The 15,726-nt window shown below is 43.7% G+C and overlaps 1 protein-coding gene across 2 annotated transcripts in view; it reads right to left on the reverse strand.

Moving 5' to 3' along the window:
- The window catches only part of mta1 (metastasis associated 1), a 36,704-nt gene extending 34,339 nt beyond the window's left edge, over positions 1–2,365 (reverse strand). For both annotated transcript variants that reach the window (XM_078289525.1, XM_071915652.2), the window contains exon 1: positions 2,252–2,365. In XM_078289525.1, coding sequence (XP_078145651.1) covers positions 2,252–2,279 — 28 coding nt within the window. In that variant the 5' untranslated portion in view covers positions 2,280–2,365. The remainder of the gene's footprint in view (positions 1–2,251) is intronic.
- Between the last annotated feature and the right edge of the window lie 13,361 nt (positions 2,366–15,726).

A 15,726-nucleotide genomic window follows, 5' to 3' on the forward strand; every position in this document is an offset into this window, starting at 1 on the left:
CCAACACTTTCCTGCGTATGGGGAAAGCACAGGGAGCAAGCGCCACAAGCGCCGGAAGAGTGGCTTGTGGCCTGCATGGTAAAACAAAGACATCAAGGCCCACTGAGCCAGCTTTTGTCCACGCTCCTTTCACAAGGGAAGTCATTGCTTTTCCAAGATGATCCAGCATTGTCTTGCAAAGTGTCGGCCATCTTTAGAGGAGCTCTGCATTGTTTTGATGCCATGCTGGATTGGTGGAAGAGGGGGGGAGGACTCAGAGAAGACTCAGTCAATCTTGGGACTCCATAACAGCGCTTATTCTTAGCCTAAATCATTATTATGACTTGGTAATAATATTGTAATAGTTTGCTTACTTGTTGGTGAGATGTTTATTGTGCTTCTTAGTCTCATTTTTGTTCAGGTCATTACTCAATTAGGCCTATTTGTGATGCTTCAATTAAACCTTCCAAGGGTAATTAATAACTTGTTAGTATGTTATCATGATGTAGTATTACACAGAAGAGTGCAACTTCATAGTGTTAATCTGAAGAGTTGAACTCCTTTTAATTCATTTAATGTCATTTTTATCTGCAGAATGTGACAGTATGGATCCCATCCCTGTGGCTAAAATGTTGACGGGGCAGAAAATTAAATCTAAAAGTCACAGCTGCAGGTAAATCCCAAAACTCACCAGCTACTTTCACTATTTTACAAGCCAATTAGATTTTTAGAACCAAACAAGTCATCCAAGCATTAGCTGGTTATGTGCCTAAGCGTCTGGTAAACAAACCTACCAAATTTTCCAGCATTTGGCCGGTGACGTGTTCATTTCCTACTTGCTGTAGACCTAATCCTGTTCTTACTCAGGTAGGCCTACTTGCATTTGACTAAGTAAGAGGGCTGTGACGTTCACTGTAACCTATTTTTCATGCGGGTAGCAAGCCAAGAAGAATCATAGTATTCCTGTTTCACTAGGCCTATAGACCTTTGTCAGTTATTCCACATGTATTTCTCTTCAAAATGTAGCCTAATCAATCACTCTTTCCCTCTCTCACACACACACACACACAGAAACAGACATGCACAATTAGTCTACCCAACCATTTCAGGTAGAACAGACTATCACGTCCAAAGTGCGTGCATGAAAATATCTGCTTGAGTGAAGAGCAGACTGCAGTCGTTGCCCAGCTAATATTGCATCAGGTAATTGTCCTTCTGTGACAAGTTGCACCAAATCTACACCCTCGATGGTACACCTTCACTTCATAAGTGTGATCTGCTGATGGTGACAGTTTATCACAGTGAAATTGGACAGCAACATTTTAGCAGTAGCCAAATATAATGTGCAATATGGAGTGAAAATGCTGCAATACTGCTAATCTATTGTGTAGGACATCTCATATCCTTTCTCATATCAGAATGATCCAAGTGAGCAGGTCCACAAGAATCAACCACAAGCTGATTTTAACTATTGTATAGCTTTTGCTCAATTTCATTTGACTATTTAGGCTGAACCTACTGGGATGTGATGAATTATGCAGAAAATGATTGGGAGGGGAAAACAGGAACCTTAATTAGGAATTAACTGTAGTTGCCTGTCTAAAAAAGAAATCATAAGAAACATGAAAAAACAAAACATTAAAAAAAAAAAAAACACAGCAGTGAACATATTACTTTTCTTGGCTCTTGCAGGTAACTAGCTGAGGATAGCCTAACTTTTCAGAGTCCAGAACCTGCAGCTCCTTCTCTGCAAAAGAATTGGGCATCCACTCTTTTACTGCTCCCCAGCAAGTCTGAGGAGCTTGCTGCTGGTCAGTCAATAACAAATAATATCACCAATTATTATTATCGATATTGGAGGGTAGCTCAAGCAATAGTTTCCTAGCACGCCAAACTTTTAGAAGCGGTTCGCCATGTTACCTTAAATATTTAGAAACACAAATGCATGTTACTTCGGCATTAGGTGCATCATCACATTGAAGTAGTTGTTTAGGTTTAGTCGCAAGTTACAACAAACAACACAAAAGAAACAAGAGAACCCGGGAGGTGTTCTGTAAGCGAACCACTACTCTTCATCGCCATCCTCCTCTTCACACAGTCACCATCATCATCCTCTGTGAAGCACAAGGCTCTTTAGCTTTAGGGAAATAAAAGAGGGGAAGGAAAGACAGACCACGCTGTGTAAAAAAAAAAAAAAAAAAAACCCCGCGACGAACCATGGCGAGTCCGCCATAAAGGATACGGAAAGGTCCCAAAATGTTGTCCGCCTTACCTCCAACCCGGTACATGTTCGCTGCCATGACTGCCCCGGGTCCCTGGCTTCCTCTCCAGGTAGAGGGGTGTCTCTCTCTCTCGCTGCCGGAGCTGTGTTAGCACTGCCGCCGCTGTGTGTTGGAAAATGGTGGATTGATCAATACGAAGCAGACTAGCCGAGGGATCTTAAAGAGACAGTACACTTGTATTTCTGAAGCCGAAGTTTGGTGGCACCCGTGTTGGGTGGTAATGCCGTTACTATCTCCAGTAACGAGTAGTGTAACGAATTGCTAGTTAACTTTCAATATTTCTTTTCACAGTTAACGTTAGCAACCCAAAAATGCAACAATGTACGTCGTTACTTTTGCTATCAACCCCCACTGAATGTCAAATAAACGTTGGTTATGCATTTCGGTTAGAATTAACGTTAGTTGTCCTCTTAGTTGATAACTAGCTTAACGTTACAAGAGAAATGAAAGAAAAGTTTACTTTCTCCGAGTGAAAGTATTCCCATTACTTTGATTTTAGCTCGAAAAACATTAGCAAGAGCACAGAACATCAATGTTATTTGGTTACCCAGATCATTCATGGGGTAGGTCATCAAGTTATCGCGATTTTTTGTAGTAAGACGATGCAACCGCAATTTGGGGGGCGTGTAACGGTAAAATAATGTAACTTATAACGTTAGTGTAAGACGTTACTTCTCACACGGCATAATATGTAAATAACATAATAGACTTTTGCAAAGAGTAGCGTTAGCTTAATGAACTACTCTTTGACTAAGGAAACCAACACTGGTCTTTCTAACTACCCAGCCCTTAGTAACCCGCATAAAATCTGGATATAGCTGCTAACAAAGCGGTTTCCCCTGCAAGTCGCTGCACCAGAAGAAGAGACTATTCATCAAGCATCGCTGCCCCTGTGCCTGATCCAGCCTCCCAGTCTAAAAATAATACTGTGATCCCAAATCCTTTAACTCAGTGGTGTTAAAGTGGGGTCTGGTGCCCACCAGGGGTCCTGGAGAGGGTTCCAGGGGGTTCCCAGCAAAATGACATATAGCCTAGCCTACTTAAATTTCCCAGTTCTCTGGAAATGATCTGTCAGAGAATGTACCTATAAGAATGACTACTCTGGTGATCTATTAACCCATTACCTCCCCACCTACAGTACAGTTAGTCTACCCCTACAACTCAACAGCCAACTAAATAAACAACATCTAAATCCATCCAGGAGGGGAGAGGGTCCATAACCCAGTTGTGTCCATTTTGGGGGGTCACTGGTATGAAAACATTTGAGAATGCCTGTTAGTGTTTATGCAGTACTCAACCATTTGTAAATATAATTTATTATTATAATGACCTTATGTAGCCTACTTTATGGTATTCTTTTTTGTCTCCTTTGGTATTACTATAGGATTTTCTAAGGGATATTTTGTCATGTGCTGCATGATACGTTTAAGTTTTGCTGTGATAGTTGGGGTCTTCCCAATCTAAATATATATTCCCTTTGTCCACAAATAAAAGCAAGATGTGGTGGCTAAAACCTATTTATTAGTAGGCCTATGTTGTGGCCTAATATGAGTCAAGCTGGGAAAGTATCGGCGTCCCACAATGCAGGTGAGTGCAATTCACTGTTTCACATATCAGTTGACATGGTAGTATAGCCTGTAACATGAGTTGCACAACATTAAACCCACAGTGGTGTGGAGCGAGTGCAGATCGGCACAGCAAATGACGGTGTGATATTATGGGATACACAAGATTCTGGCAGTAAGACAGGGAGGTTTAGGACTATCAAGCTTATTACAACCACCTACTCAGTAAATTGCATGGACATGCATGGATACGGGCAAATAGAAACTGGGCAGGATTTTATATCTCTGGGCATAATCTGCCATAGAAAAATGGTATATTATCTACTGCAACAAAGACTAACTGCAACCACGCACTGTTTCCCTCTTTAATATCTACCACAAACACAGCCACACTGCCATAATCTGCCATATAAAAAAAAAAAAAGGTATATTATTTATTGCAACAAAGACAAACTGCAACCACACAGCGTTCCCCTCTTTAATATCTACCGCAAACACAGCCACACTCCTTTGAGCTTAATAAGAACACAGCTTTGGCCTGTGACATGTTTGTTTTGTTCTGGGCGAAAACAGCCTGTTGTGGAAGGTGTCCTATAGAAGAGAGACACTGTATGGAGAGAGAGAGAGAGAGAGAGAGACAGATAGAGAGGATGGAGACAGAAGTGTGTTGTATTTGACACCGGGGTTGTCTCTGTATTCTCTCCCAGAGGTAGTTGTTTGATTAGCTGGGTTTTCACTGTGGATATAAGCGTAGAGCCTTTATGCTGGAGGAATGCTGTGGTGAAGGCTACATCTGATCTATACCATATGGAAGCCTCAATTACCGTGGCCTAACACAGGGGACTACAGTCTGCAGTCACATGACCGCTCTAGGCCAATCACGGGCACTTACAGTACGCACTCCTGCTCAAGTGTGCAGTCTCAATGTTGGAACTATGCAGCACTGGAGGAATACTGTATTGTCTCTCAACTCTCATGAAAGAAAGAGAGGGAGACAGAGCGAGAGAAAGAGAGTGTGTGTTTCTGTTTGTGTGTGTGTTTGTGTGTGTGTGTGTGTGTGTGTGCAAGCATGTAATCCATTCAACTATAATTATTGTGAATTTGAGAATGTTTATCTATGTTGCTGTGCATGGTGTGTGCACTATATTTTGGTGTGCACTATAATTTTGCGTGATAACATGACAGAGTTGTGTTAACTGATGAGTGTTGTGTTAGCCTATATGCTGCCCACTGCTGAGTGTAATGTATAGTGCTGTATGTATTCTGCATTGGTCGCTCCATATGCAGAAACAGAGCAACCAGACTTATAAAATAGCTGTTATCTAACTGGATAACTGTTGATATAACTGCATATTGTTAGCTTGTAAATGTTGTTAGGTACATTGCTCATTGTTGTGCACTATGTTTTCTCTGCTGGCCTTGCAAATTGACTTTCCTTTGGGACAATAAAAATGTATGGTATTGTAGCATATGTGTATGTTATATGTCATACGTACTTTGACACAAGACAGTTCCCCTTTCAACTATTCAAATGTTCCCCAACACACTGGGAAGAAAACAGTGCCAATACTTAATATGGCCTCAATTAAAGGAAAATAGGTGTCCAACAATGCTTAGTTTTGTATTTGGGAACTGTGACTGCTTCCATTAGGATTGTTTGTTTGCTTGGCTGCTTGCTGCTGTGCAGATGTTCCTTTTGAATTCACTTGCTCCTCTGCCAGATGTTACTGCAGTCAGGAAGATAGGCAGGCAAGCAAGCAAGCATGCAGCAGACCCCTATACAGCGCAGGTGTTCTCCCTAATGAATCTCAGTCTGCGGAGCCGCATCGGCCTGAGACACACAACGTCCGCAAGAAACTCCCCTCGGTTTGCTTTGGGTGCAGTGCCGGAGGATGACCTCTGATGGCCTCTCTTTCTGTATCTCCCTGTCTCTCGCGCTTTCTTTCTCTGCCTTTCTCGCTGTCTTTCTTTCCTCCCTCCACTCTTCCATCCAGCAGATAAATGCACAGCAGAGAGAAAGACACAGAGGAAATCAATTAAGCCCGTTTCCAGGCAGAAACCATTCCATTTCTTTGATTGTTGCTTCCTTGTTCTCTTGTTCTCTCACTGGGGGTTGTGATTGGATCCAGCTACACTATGGGAGGCACTGCAGTAATGGGACTATTGTTAGAATACACTCTCCTCCACACCTAGCTGTCAAACTGCACATAGCTGCACTCTGTAAAACAAGGTGATCGCCCAATTACTTTTATTAACAAACTGGTGACAATGTTCCCTGGCTGATGCTAGCAAGTTGACAAGGAGTGTAGCCTAACGCCCACAGTGTCAGCGTCAGCCATGTTAGTGACAACGATGTTTCAAGCAGCGCCGTCGTCTTTGTCAGAATATCTGCATTACATACACCCCCTGTTCTGACTCATGCAGTATAAGCATAGTGATTGAGCAATAAACATTACTCATACTCATACTGCGAGGTATCTCAGTATACCAACAGCAATCCAAAGAGTCCTCACACTCTCCAATCCACACAAAACAACCGCTCAGCGCTACATCCCACTGAAGAGGCATCACTATTATAAAATAGCTGTGTGAGGATGGGGACTTGACAGTTCTACATAGTGGCAATGCTTATTAAATGGCTATATTATCTATCTAGTCACATTGTAGTACAGTTTTTGTCATGACCCAAGATTGTCTGACTTGTCTGAAGTCCTAAACAATTTTCTTTTGCAGACTCCGTTAGTGACTATTCACAAGCTTTGGTGAGAGGCAGCATTGACTCTTTTCAATGGGAATCTCTGCTGTAGGGGATCTGTCAGACTGATTTCACAGCTAAAAAAAACAGCAGTAACTGAATAGATAGACCTATCACTAGAAATTGTGCACAGGATCATCTACAGCATGTATTTATGTATATGAGACAGCAGGGGGCATCATTGTCCTGCTTTTCCTAAAATGGGGAGTCGATACAGAGAAAGCTGCTTTGATGCCATGTGCAGATGGATTCAAACAATATCAAACACACTGTTTAGATCATGTAAACACAGACCTTAGTTCTTAGACCACCAAGGAAGCATCGAAAGTCCAACCCCTAATTGAAAAACAACAGTAACCATTGTTGTAAGATGCTACAGCTGCCTCGGCCCACCAGCAGGGGCCACTACTCACACACCCATCTCTACTGTCCTCAAATGCTCCCATAAGAGCAGTCACGCAGCGAGGAAAAAAATGGCCAGCAATGCAGCGATCCCTAATGGCGGAAATGACACTTCAGTAATTGATTCATTATGAATTCCGAGACAGGCGGCCCGCGATTAGCCTCAGGCCCGTCAGACAGAAACACTGCCTGTTAGACCTCAAACAGAGCATAAATCAAACTTTCTCATTATCTGCTCATTATTGTTTCTCTGGTACTGTGTAATTTTAAATTTAGAAGAAAGCTGGTTCCAGTGTGTGTGTGTGTGTGTGTGTGTGTCTGCCTGCCTGCCTGCCTGTCTGTCTATCTGTCTGCCTGCCTGCCTGCCTGCCTGCCTGTCTGTCTGTCTGCCTGCCTGCCTGCCTGCCTGCCTGCCTGCCTGTCTATCTGTCTGTCTGCCTGCCTGCCTGCCTGTCTGTCTGCCTGCCTGCCTGCCTGCCTGTCTATCTGTCTGCCTGCCTGCCTGTCTGTCTGCCTGTCTGTCTGTCTGTCTGAAGCCTATGATCATGCCTACACGGTTCTGCCCACTGTGTGGATTATTAACACTGGCTATTTGGATGTGGAAACAGCAGCAAAATAAATCCAGCAGGATTTACTTTATGAAACAGAGTGCTGGAGTGCTTTTTGAAGAATTATTTTAGCCTGTCTTTCTGTCGCTACAGAGCCAGTATTACACGGCCTGGCTGCAGACACTTGGAAATAGCCACACTTTGAAAGCCTCTCAAGAAACCATGGCCCTAATCCAAACGGATTAACCATATTGCACATGTGGGTTATTGATACTGTGACCTTCGCAGAATGAAAATGTAAGAACTGTGAGACTGAGATGGGATAGAGAGACTGTGTGAGACATGGAAGGAGACAGTGAAATATGTGGCCACCGGAAAGACGCCCCCTTCCAGTTCCCTGAGTAGCCAAGGACAGTGTCTCCATCTGCCCCGCCCTGCAGGGGAATCCTGCTGCTGAGCGCCCATCCTTCGCCACGGGACGACCGTGTGCCAAGAATGCCAGGAGCCGCCAGGACAGAGCCACACGTTCGTTCGAGGAGCAGCTGGTAAACCACCAAATGCCTCTCCATCTTCAGAGAGAAACGCTGGCAGTTGGTGAGAGGATTGTGCCGCATGAGGAAAACCACAACGATCAGACATGAAAAAGGCATCGTTGGAATGGCAACTGGCATGAGAAAGTCAGATATTGAATGTCAACCTCTGTCTGACAAGCATGCGTGGCATTTTATTGGTTGACACCATCAGGTTAGAGCTATGCCAGTTGATGCCAAGACACTTAAGGCACAGCAACGTGTGAAACATTCTTTATCATGTCTGTTCAGGCTGGACACAAATACACACATGCACAGACTCTCTCTCTCTCACACACACACACACACACACACTAATATCCAACATTCAATTGAACACAACCTATTAATTATAGTGCACCACTTAGATAGATTGCTTAATGATCAGTATTGAAGAGTTTGTGTTCAGACAACCAAGAGAGAGAGAGAGGAGAGAGGTGCTTCCTTAAATAAATTAGAAATCCATACAGATGACCAGGTGCAACGCTCTCTCCACTAAAACGTAATATTTTATTGTGGAAATAACACATATAAATAACATTTCAGATACAATTGTCTTCTTCAGACATACCGTTGGCAGGAAAAGACAGATATACTGTACTCTATACTATCCCAGACAAAAGCAGGAAGAGGCGTGCACAGCAGCCTACTGAACACTATAGAGGGTTCTCAGGTGATGTAACACAGTGGTTCTCAATCAATGTGCCATGGAAGCCCAAGGCAATATGTTTTTACATTCCAACCAAATACTACAACTGCTGATTTCACTCATTAGTTCCCCTGCTTGGAGGTTTGCTAAACTTATGTGATAATCACAGAGTCCCTGGTCAGACTCGAACCCACAAGGTCACGGTTACATGGTACGCACCTTAGCCAGCCGAGCCACCAGGATGCCCGAATTCAGCCGGTTGAGTGTTTGGTTGAAATCACAGCCTCCTTACTCTCTTGGGCCTCCAAGGCACATGATTGGAGCCCACTGACACTACACACCTTCTGGCGGCCATATTGGAGGTCCATAGCGCTTGGCAGCTATGGCTGAGAACAGCTGTCTGGAAACTGATCATTTCACCACTGATACATCTGATCAATTTTGTGTATAGATAATGTCAGTTTATTTGTTAGCTAGCCACAATATCTGGTCCACTAACATTATATGAAGCTTACTAGTAGTAGCCGACTGTAATGACCTAGTGCAATGACTGGTATTTGCATGTTGTATATTATTTCATTACTCGCACAGAGGCAATACTTCAATGGACCTCCATGATGGCGCCACCTGTGGTTACTATAAAGTATACCAGTAATGTGTTAGTACTTCATGAGGTGGGTACATGTGCCCAGCAGATAGCTACATCTGGTGATCCCACCATCCCATATGTCATATAGGCTGATTGATGTTAATAATAATGCACATAAAAGAGGTGGGTATGCTTGGTATACCTTTCATTACACCACCAGGTGTGGTGTGCTCCACACTAAGAGATGGCGCTGCGAGGAGAGCAGGCTCTCCCACCTCTTTTATCCAGCAGGGAAGAGGGGGAGGTAAAACCCCAGGAGTGTCCCATGAAGGTTCCCACAAGACCCTAACAACAGGATGGGACCTGGAAGAGCTTCTCAGGCGACAAGAAGGCTTTGTTTTCCATTGCACCACCACCCATGTTGAGAGGATCTAATTATATACTACAAGAGCTCAACTCAGTCTGTACAGCAGGTTTCTTTACGTCAAGTGGAACACATTTTTAAAGTACTGAATGTGACCAGTCAGTTTGACTTGGACCAAAACAGTGTATGGCAGCTACATCTGAAATGTCCCTTGCAGTGTGGAAGAAACAGACAGGCTTTTGTTTAACTCTGAGGTAAAGAAACTTTCCAGTGCTGATCTTTTTATTATACAGTCTGGCCCCTGAGGGCCACAAGGCAGGACCTTGTCACAGTAACTGATATTGTTTCTGGACAGATTTAGTGTGGGACTGCCTGTCAGATAGAGGACATGTGGAAGAATAGACACTGAGTCCCTCTACCCCTGGGGCTTTGCCAGTAAGCATCTTTTCTCATCCCTCTGACTTTATATGAAGTGTTCATTTCCATAACTTTAAAGATCCAATATGGGGAAAAACGTTATCGGAAGATCTAGAAGATACATTTTATATATATTATATTATATATATGTTATATATTATATTATAAAATTGCTATCATTACCAGGGACATCAGTTCTCTTCTACAACAGAATGAATTAGAAGTTTGTACCAGCAATCATTTTGTAGGTTTCATTTTGTGCCAAATGCTGGATACTTCATTTGGAAACAAAACATCTATATACATTTATATACATCTCTGGCAGAAAATGCACTGCATAAAACTACTGTTTGTGACAAACTCTTACACCGTCATCAGTTCTGAGGCTTACTTTGCACATGAAAACTACATGATTGATATGGCTGACCAGCTGTCAGTGTTTGGCAGTATTGAGTGAGTCCTGTGCTGATTGGTGCCGGATGAATGAAGCTCACACAGCACATTCACCACTGATACTAACGCTGAGTAAGTTGGAGTCATCAAGAGCAATGAATCACTGATCAGACGTATTGACCATTAATCAGTTACACTTCAGCAACATGCTGTGACACAAACAGAAAAGCCTTAATTAGTTGGACATTCAACCATCTGCACTAAAGCACGAGGGCTTTATGTGTGTGATTGCAGAGGATTAAACTGTGTAAACAGCAACGGTCAGTAATTATATAGAAACCAATGCATGGATCTTAATTATATTGGCTTAAATATCTTAATCACATTGGTTAAAATGGTTCAATCACCTTCAAACCACCTTGCATTAAGTAGTTAATCTGTTAATTATCTTCCTTATGTTAATAATAGTTATAATTAATAACTAAAAGGAAAGTGTGGCCCAGGTTCTCTGTATTTACAGTCTAACTCCCATGTAGGACACTGGGGAGATTCCTTCAGAAATGATAGGGAACTCTGTGGGAGGGAGGATCACAGAGTATATGATATGGTGGAGATAGAGAGATCAAAAAACTCCCTCTAACTGCCTCTACCACACCCTCCCTGCATTGGGATTCACCATGGGTGCCACACCCCTGGAACAGCCCCTGGAACAGCTCGGCACATGTGCTCCCCCCTGTTCACATTGTAAACAAACATAGAGCGGAAAATGAAATGACAGATTTAGTGTATATATGTGCCAGCTAAAAATAGGCCTTTTAGATTAGACAAGGGAGCAGTGAAAGAGCAGGCAGGGGAACCTCCCCAAAGCCCCAAAGAGGCCAGTAGACTATGTCTGCCAAGTGAAACAATATACCCACATCGCTGAAAATGACTTTCTGTGGAATCTGAGACCCCCACGGTCCCAGCGGGCAGAGAATACTTTTTACCAGGGGGAATTCAAAATTGCCCATCCACAACAAAAGAAAACACAGGAGCGCTCTTAAATCTGCACTTAGAGACAGAACTTAATGGGAGCACACAGACAGGCTGACGTTTTGTTTCGTTAAGCCTTCCTCAGAACTGAGTCAAGAGTCCCAGTGGGTATAGAGGGGGTGCTGAGGCTGTGACTGAGGCTTGGTTGGAGGTGCTGCATAGACCTATGGGGGATTTTTAAAAAGCAGGATTACTTACTTGATGAATTTCATGCTAAATTATCTTGAAACAGCATCCCAAGTGTTATTCATAATGAATGATCACCAACTGGTATGGCTACAAGACATCCGTAAGAATAAATCAAATTAGTAAGCATTAAATCGAGCTCATTTTCATAGTTATATGGCTTATATTGATTATATGCTTAATTTGAGATACCCCTGGCCTGTACACTTTTTGTTGAACTGTTTGAATCGCGGCTATACAAGAGGACAAGGTTCCTAATTTAGGAGACAAGGTACTTCACATGACAAGACCCAGGGAAAGAAAGCAGATAAAGCCAGCCTTGTCGTCCTCTTAGTCTTATCCATAAGAACAGATATCTGTCCCCTAAAATCTCACTGAACACTCAATCTCTGGAGTCCTGATGAGAGTACCAGACACAGTACAGGCTGTCTGTCACTCAGCATATCTGCTTATAATCTGCTGAAAATGCTCAAATCTACTCCTGTCTCCCGGCACAGCTAAACATAGGCTGTTACTAAAACAACCGCCACACTAGAGTATGTATTATGAGAACATTTCAATAATTAATTCGCCTTCTTTTTTCTCTCTCTCTTTCTCACACACACACACACACAGGCTGAACCACATAAACACACACCTTACGCACAAATCACATGCCAGACACATTTCCAGAAATTCCACAGCTTTCTGTGGTCTTTTAAATGATGTGCCTGTACACTTAAATAGAGCCCAAAAACCCCAACTTCTGACCTAAAATCATCTGGTAGCCTCTCTCACACTTGTGCCCACTTACTGAAAGGAACAGCGTGCCGTAGTCTTGGGCTGGGCTCAGGCTGGCTGTTCTGTGGGTTCCTCAGAGCAAACGTCGTGCAGTGTGGTGTCACATGGCTCACGTGGATTATGCCTGCATTTGCATCTGTGAAGCTGGAATGTGTGAGTGTGTGTGTTAAAGAGTGGGGGAAGGAGGGGGGGGGCAGGAAGGAAGAAGGAATGAGCTGAAGACAGAGACACTGGATTGTCGCTGTCTGGGGCCAAAGGCAGCTTTGGCACCTGTTTGGCCTTGGGCAACATGGATTACATAATGTCTGTTGGGGTGAGGCGTGTTTGGGGCAGGTGTGCTGCACAAACTCATATACAGCCTTCTGCTGCTGGTTGCTGGCCCTCTATAGATCAATGGGTTGAGCACTAACCCTCTGGGGGCGTCAAAATGGGGGGAATAGGGGTACTGATTACCCAGGACCCCTAAAGTGTCTGGACCAAAATGCCTTTTGTGGTCCTTGTGTATATTTATAAATATTTTATTTCTCACTGCTCTGGTTTTGAAACAGGGTGTGGTTGAAATGTACAAAACCACAAACAAACAAAACTTCTGCTGCCTCAAAAATATGATGCAGCAGCTGTTTGACAATTTGGTTTGATTTTTCCTGTGTAGTCTAAAACAAGATTATAAGATTTTGAACAGGGAACTGCTGGTGAAAGTTTGGTTAAGACAGCTGATTAGCGCTAGCACACTAGTAGTGCCCAAAACTCTGAAAATGTATCTGAAAATTGATGAGTAAATGAATGTGTGGAGGTGTGTTTGAGTTGCAGATGGGTAGATATAGATGTTTTATCGTAGATTAAATAATGGCGGTGCGGGAATGAGGGGAAAGTGGAGGGGGGGCCCAGAGTCCCTTCCTGTTTCTAGCGCCCATAATTCCTAGCTACGCCCCTGCTAACACTGCCAGGGTTATGTGTCTGATTCCCACTGGGACATTATGTTATTTATGGAGAGAGAGCCTTGTTTCATTGTAAGTCTATGACAGAACAGAAGATGATGTTAGTGCTAAAATACTTTTGGGACCTTAAGACCCCCTCGTCCCTCCCCCATCCCCATCCCTGTCTTTCTCTACGGAGCTGTCTGTCTGATGTATAGTGGAGAAGCAGTGTGGGTCTGAACCAGGCACCAGATCAGAAAGAAGTAAAGCTGGTGACCTGGATATGTCCATGTCAGTCTCCCTGGTCGAACCCACTCCTCAGCAGCATCAAGGCACGGCGCCTCAGAGAGCATCCATCCATATCACTCATCATCCCTTATCGCTTCGCCCCAAATACCCCGACTCTCTGAGAACTCACTGAGAGTTTTTAAACTTTATTTATCAAGGGAAGGTTTGCTGATCTCACATTCTCTTTTTTCCAGCAATACCCCGACTCACATAAATGTTTTATATTACAGATAGTGGGAATCATACAGCCTCTTCACTTCTCAGCACCCCCCCCCACCCCCCCCCCCCCCCCCCCCATCTTTGCCGCGAGCGCCGTGCTCAGTGAGTACTACAGAAAACACTGGCTCTTCAATCTCAATCTCCCACCTCCCCCTTTCTCTCCATCCCCCTCTGTAGTCTGTTTGACCTCCTCTCCTCTCAGCAGGTCTGATTGTGCACTGCAGCTGAACTGGCAACAAACCTGCAACCGCAGCAAACGACTGGAGGTGAACGGTAATGAACCCATGTCCTCTCTGGAAAACAAGCCGTCATCGCTGAGACAGGCAGACTCTCTATTCTAACTGTGAGAGTAGTGATACATAGGTAAATTTTTAGGGTGCAATAGATGGGAAACTTTGGGACACCACATAAAAAGGCAGTGGAAAAAATCGGTTCCCTAAGGGTCAGAGAACTTCAAATAGAAAAGGTGGGAAACCGTATAATGCACAAAACACAAAGTTTAGTTGCTATAAATAGTGCTAATAAATACAGGCACTTCAAAGCAACTCAGATGCAACGCGTTTCAAGCTTGGCACTCTTCCTAAACTTCTTGTTTTGTGCATTATACGGTTTCCCACCTTTCCTGTTTAAACTTTGGGACACAGCAGCAGGCAGAAAGGAGAACCACAGGGTCAAAAACCCATTCAAATCTTTCCTGGCAACAAGTTACTTCTGTGTGATCCAATCAACAATGATGAGGCAACTCCTTGGGCACCATTGCCAAACAGGATTGCCCTAAAAGTTGCCCTGTGTACAATAGCACTACCTTAAGAGGGGAGTCTCCGGCCGACCGTTAAGACTTAATGCTTTTTTAAAACAGTGAGCTCAGAGATAAGGAGGAACCGGTCACAGGCATGCGGAGGGGTGCTAATCAGCCGGGACACAGCTGTGGGAAATAGCAGGAGAATGTCCGTTGCTGGAGCGGGACCTGCTCTGTGTCACCAGCCAGACAGACAGACAGCACCCATGTGTGAAAGAGAGTGACCTCAGACACTCAAGAGGCCCTGTGGAAAGAACCAGACACACTGCTGGAGTAACTGATAAAGTCTTATGAATGGGTCTATTAATTAGTCAGTATAAGTGAATGTAATGGCTGGATTCTGAGAAATTCAAAAACTGCCTTTTCAGTGCCGCCTATCTCCCTCTGCAGGCCTAAATGCCACGAAGAAGAAGCAGCCTCCTTGAAGAAAGCTGATCCACCCCAGCCACGTTTCAGCGTCTTCCTTTCCCTAACAAATTCCTACGAGTCACTCACTCTGAAAGGGCGCATTGTAGTTCAACGAAACACTGCCTACTCATATAGTGGAAAGGGGGAAAAGAAAGTGGGAGTGCAAGTTGCCCCTGTAGATTTCTCTACCGGCTGCCCAAACCTCTCTCCCGCCTGAGTTGGTTGTGACTGACCGGAGGCTGGTCCAAAGAGAGAGTGGTGCTGCGTTCAGGTGCTGCTCGTAAACTCATACTTGAACTTTTTTAATCCGTACATTATAAGACATTCGGAAATAGTAACAAAATGGACCCTGTGATCAGTGGTGGCTGTTGTTTGATTTTATGGAACAAAAGTAGAGTCTGTACACTGAAAGCTGCTTCAAGGATGTATGCATTTATTAACACTGCCAAGCGCAGTGCTCTTCATCACATAAAAGACAATGGAAAGCCAGCACTGCTAAATATCCATACATGCTAACATAAAGGGCTAGGCACAGCAACAGGACCTCAAATTGTTTGAAATTTGTTTTAGAAATAAAACAACAGA

This window comes from Centroberyx gerrardi, chromosome 17 (assembly GCF_048128805.1).
Source record: "Centroberyx gerrardi isolate f3 chromosome 17, fCenGer3.hap1.cur.20231027, whole genome shotgun sequence".
Classification (NCBI taxonomy): domain Eukaryota; kingdom Metazoa; phylum Chordata; class Actinopteri; order Beryciformes; family Berycidae; genus Centroberyx; species Centroberyx gerrardi.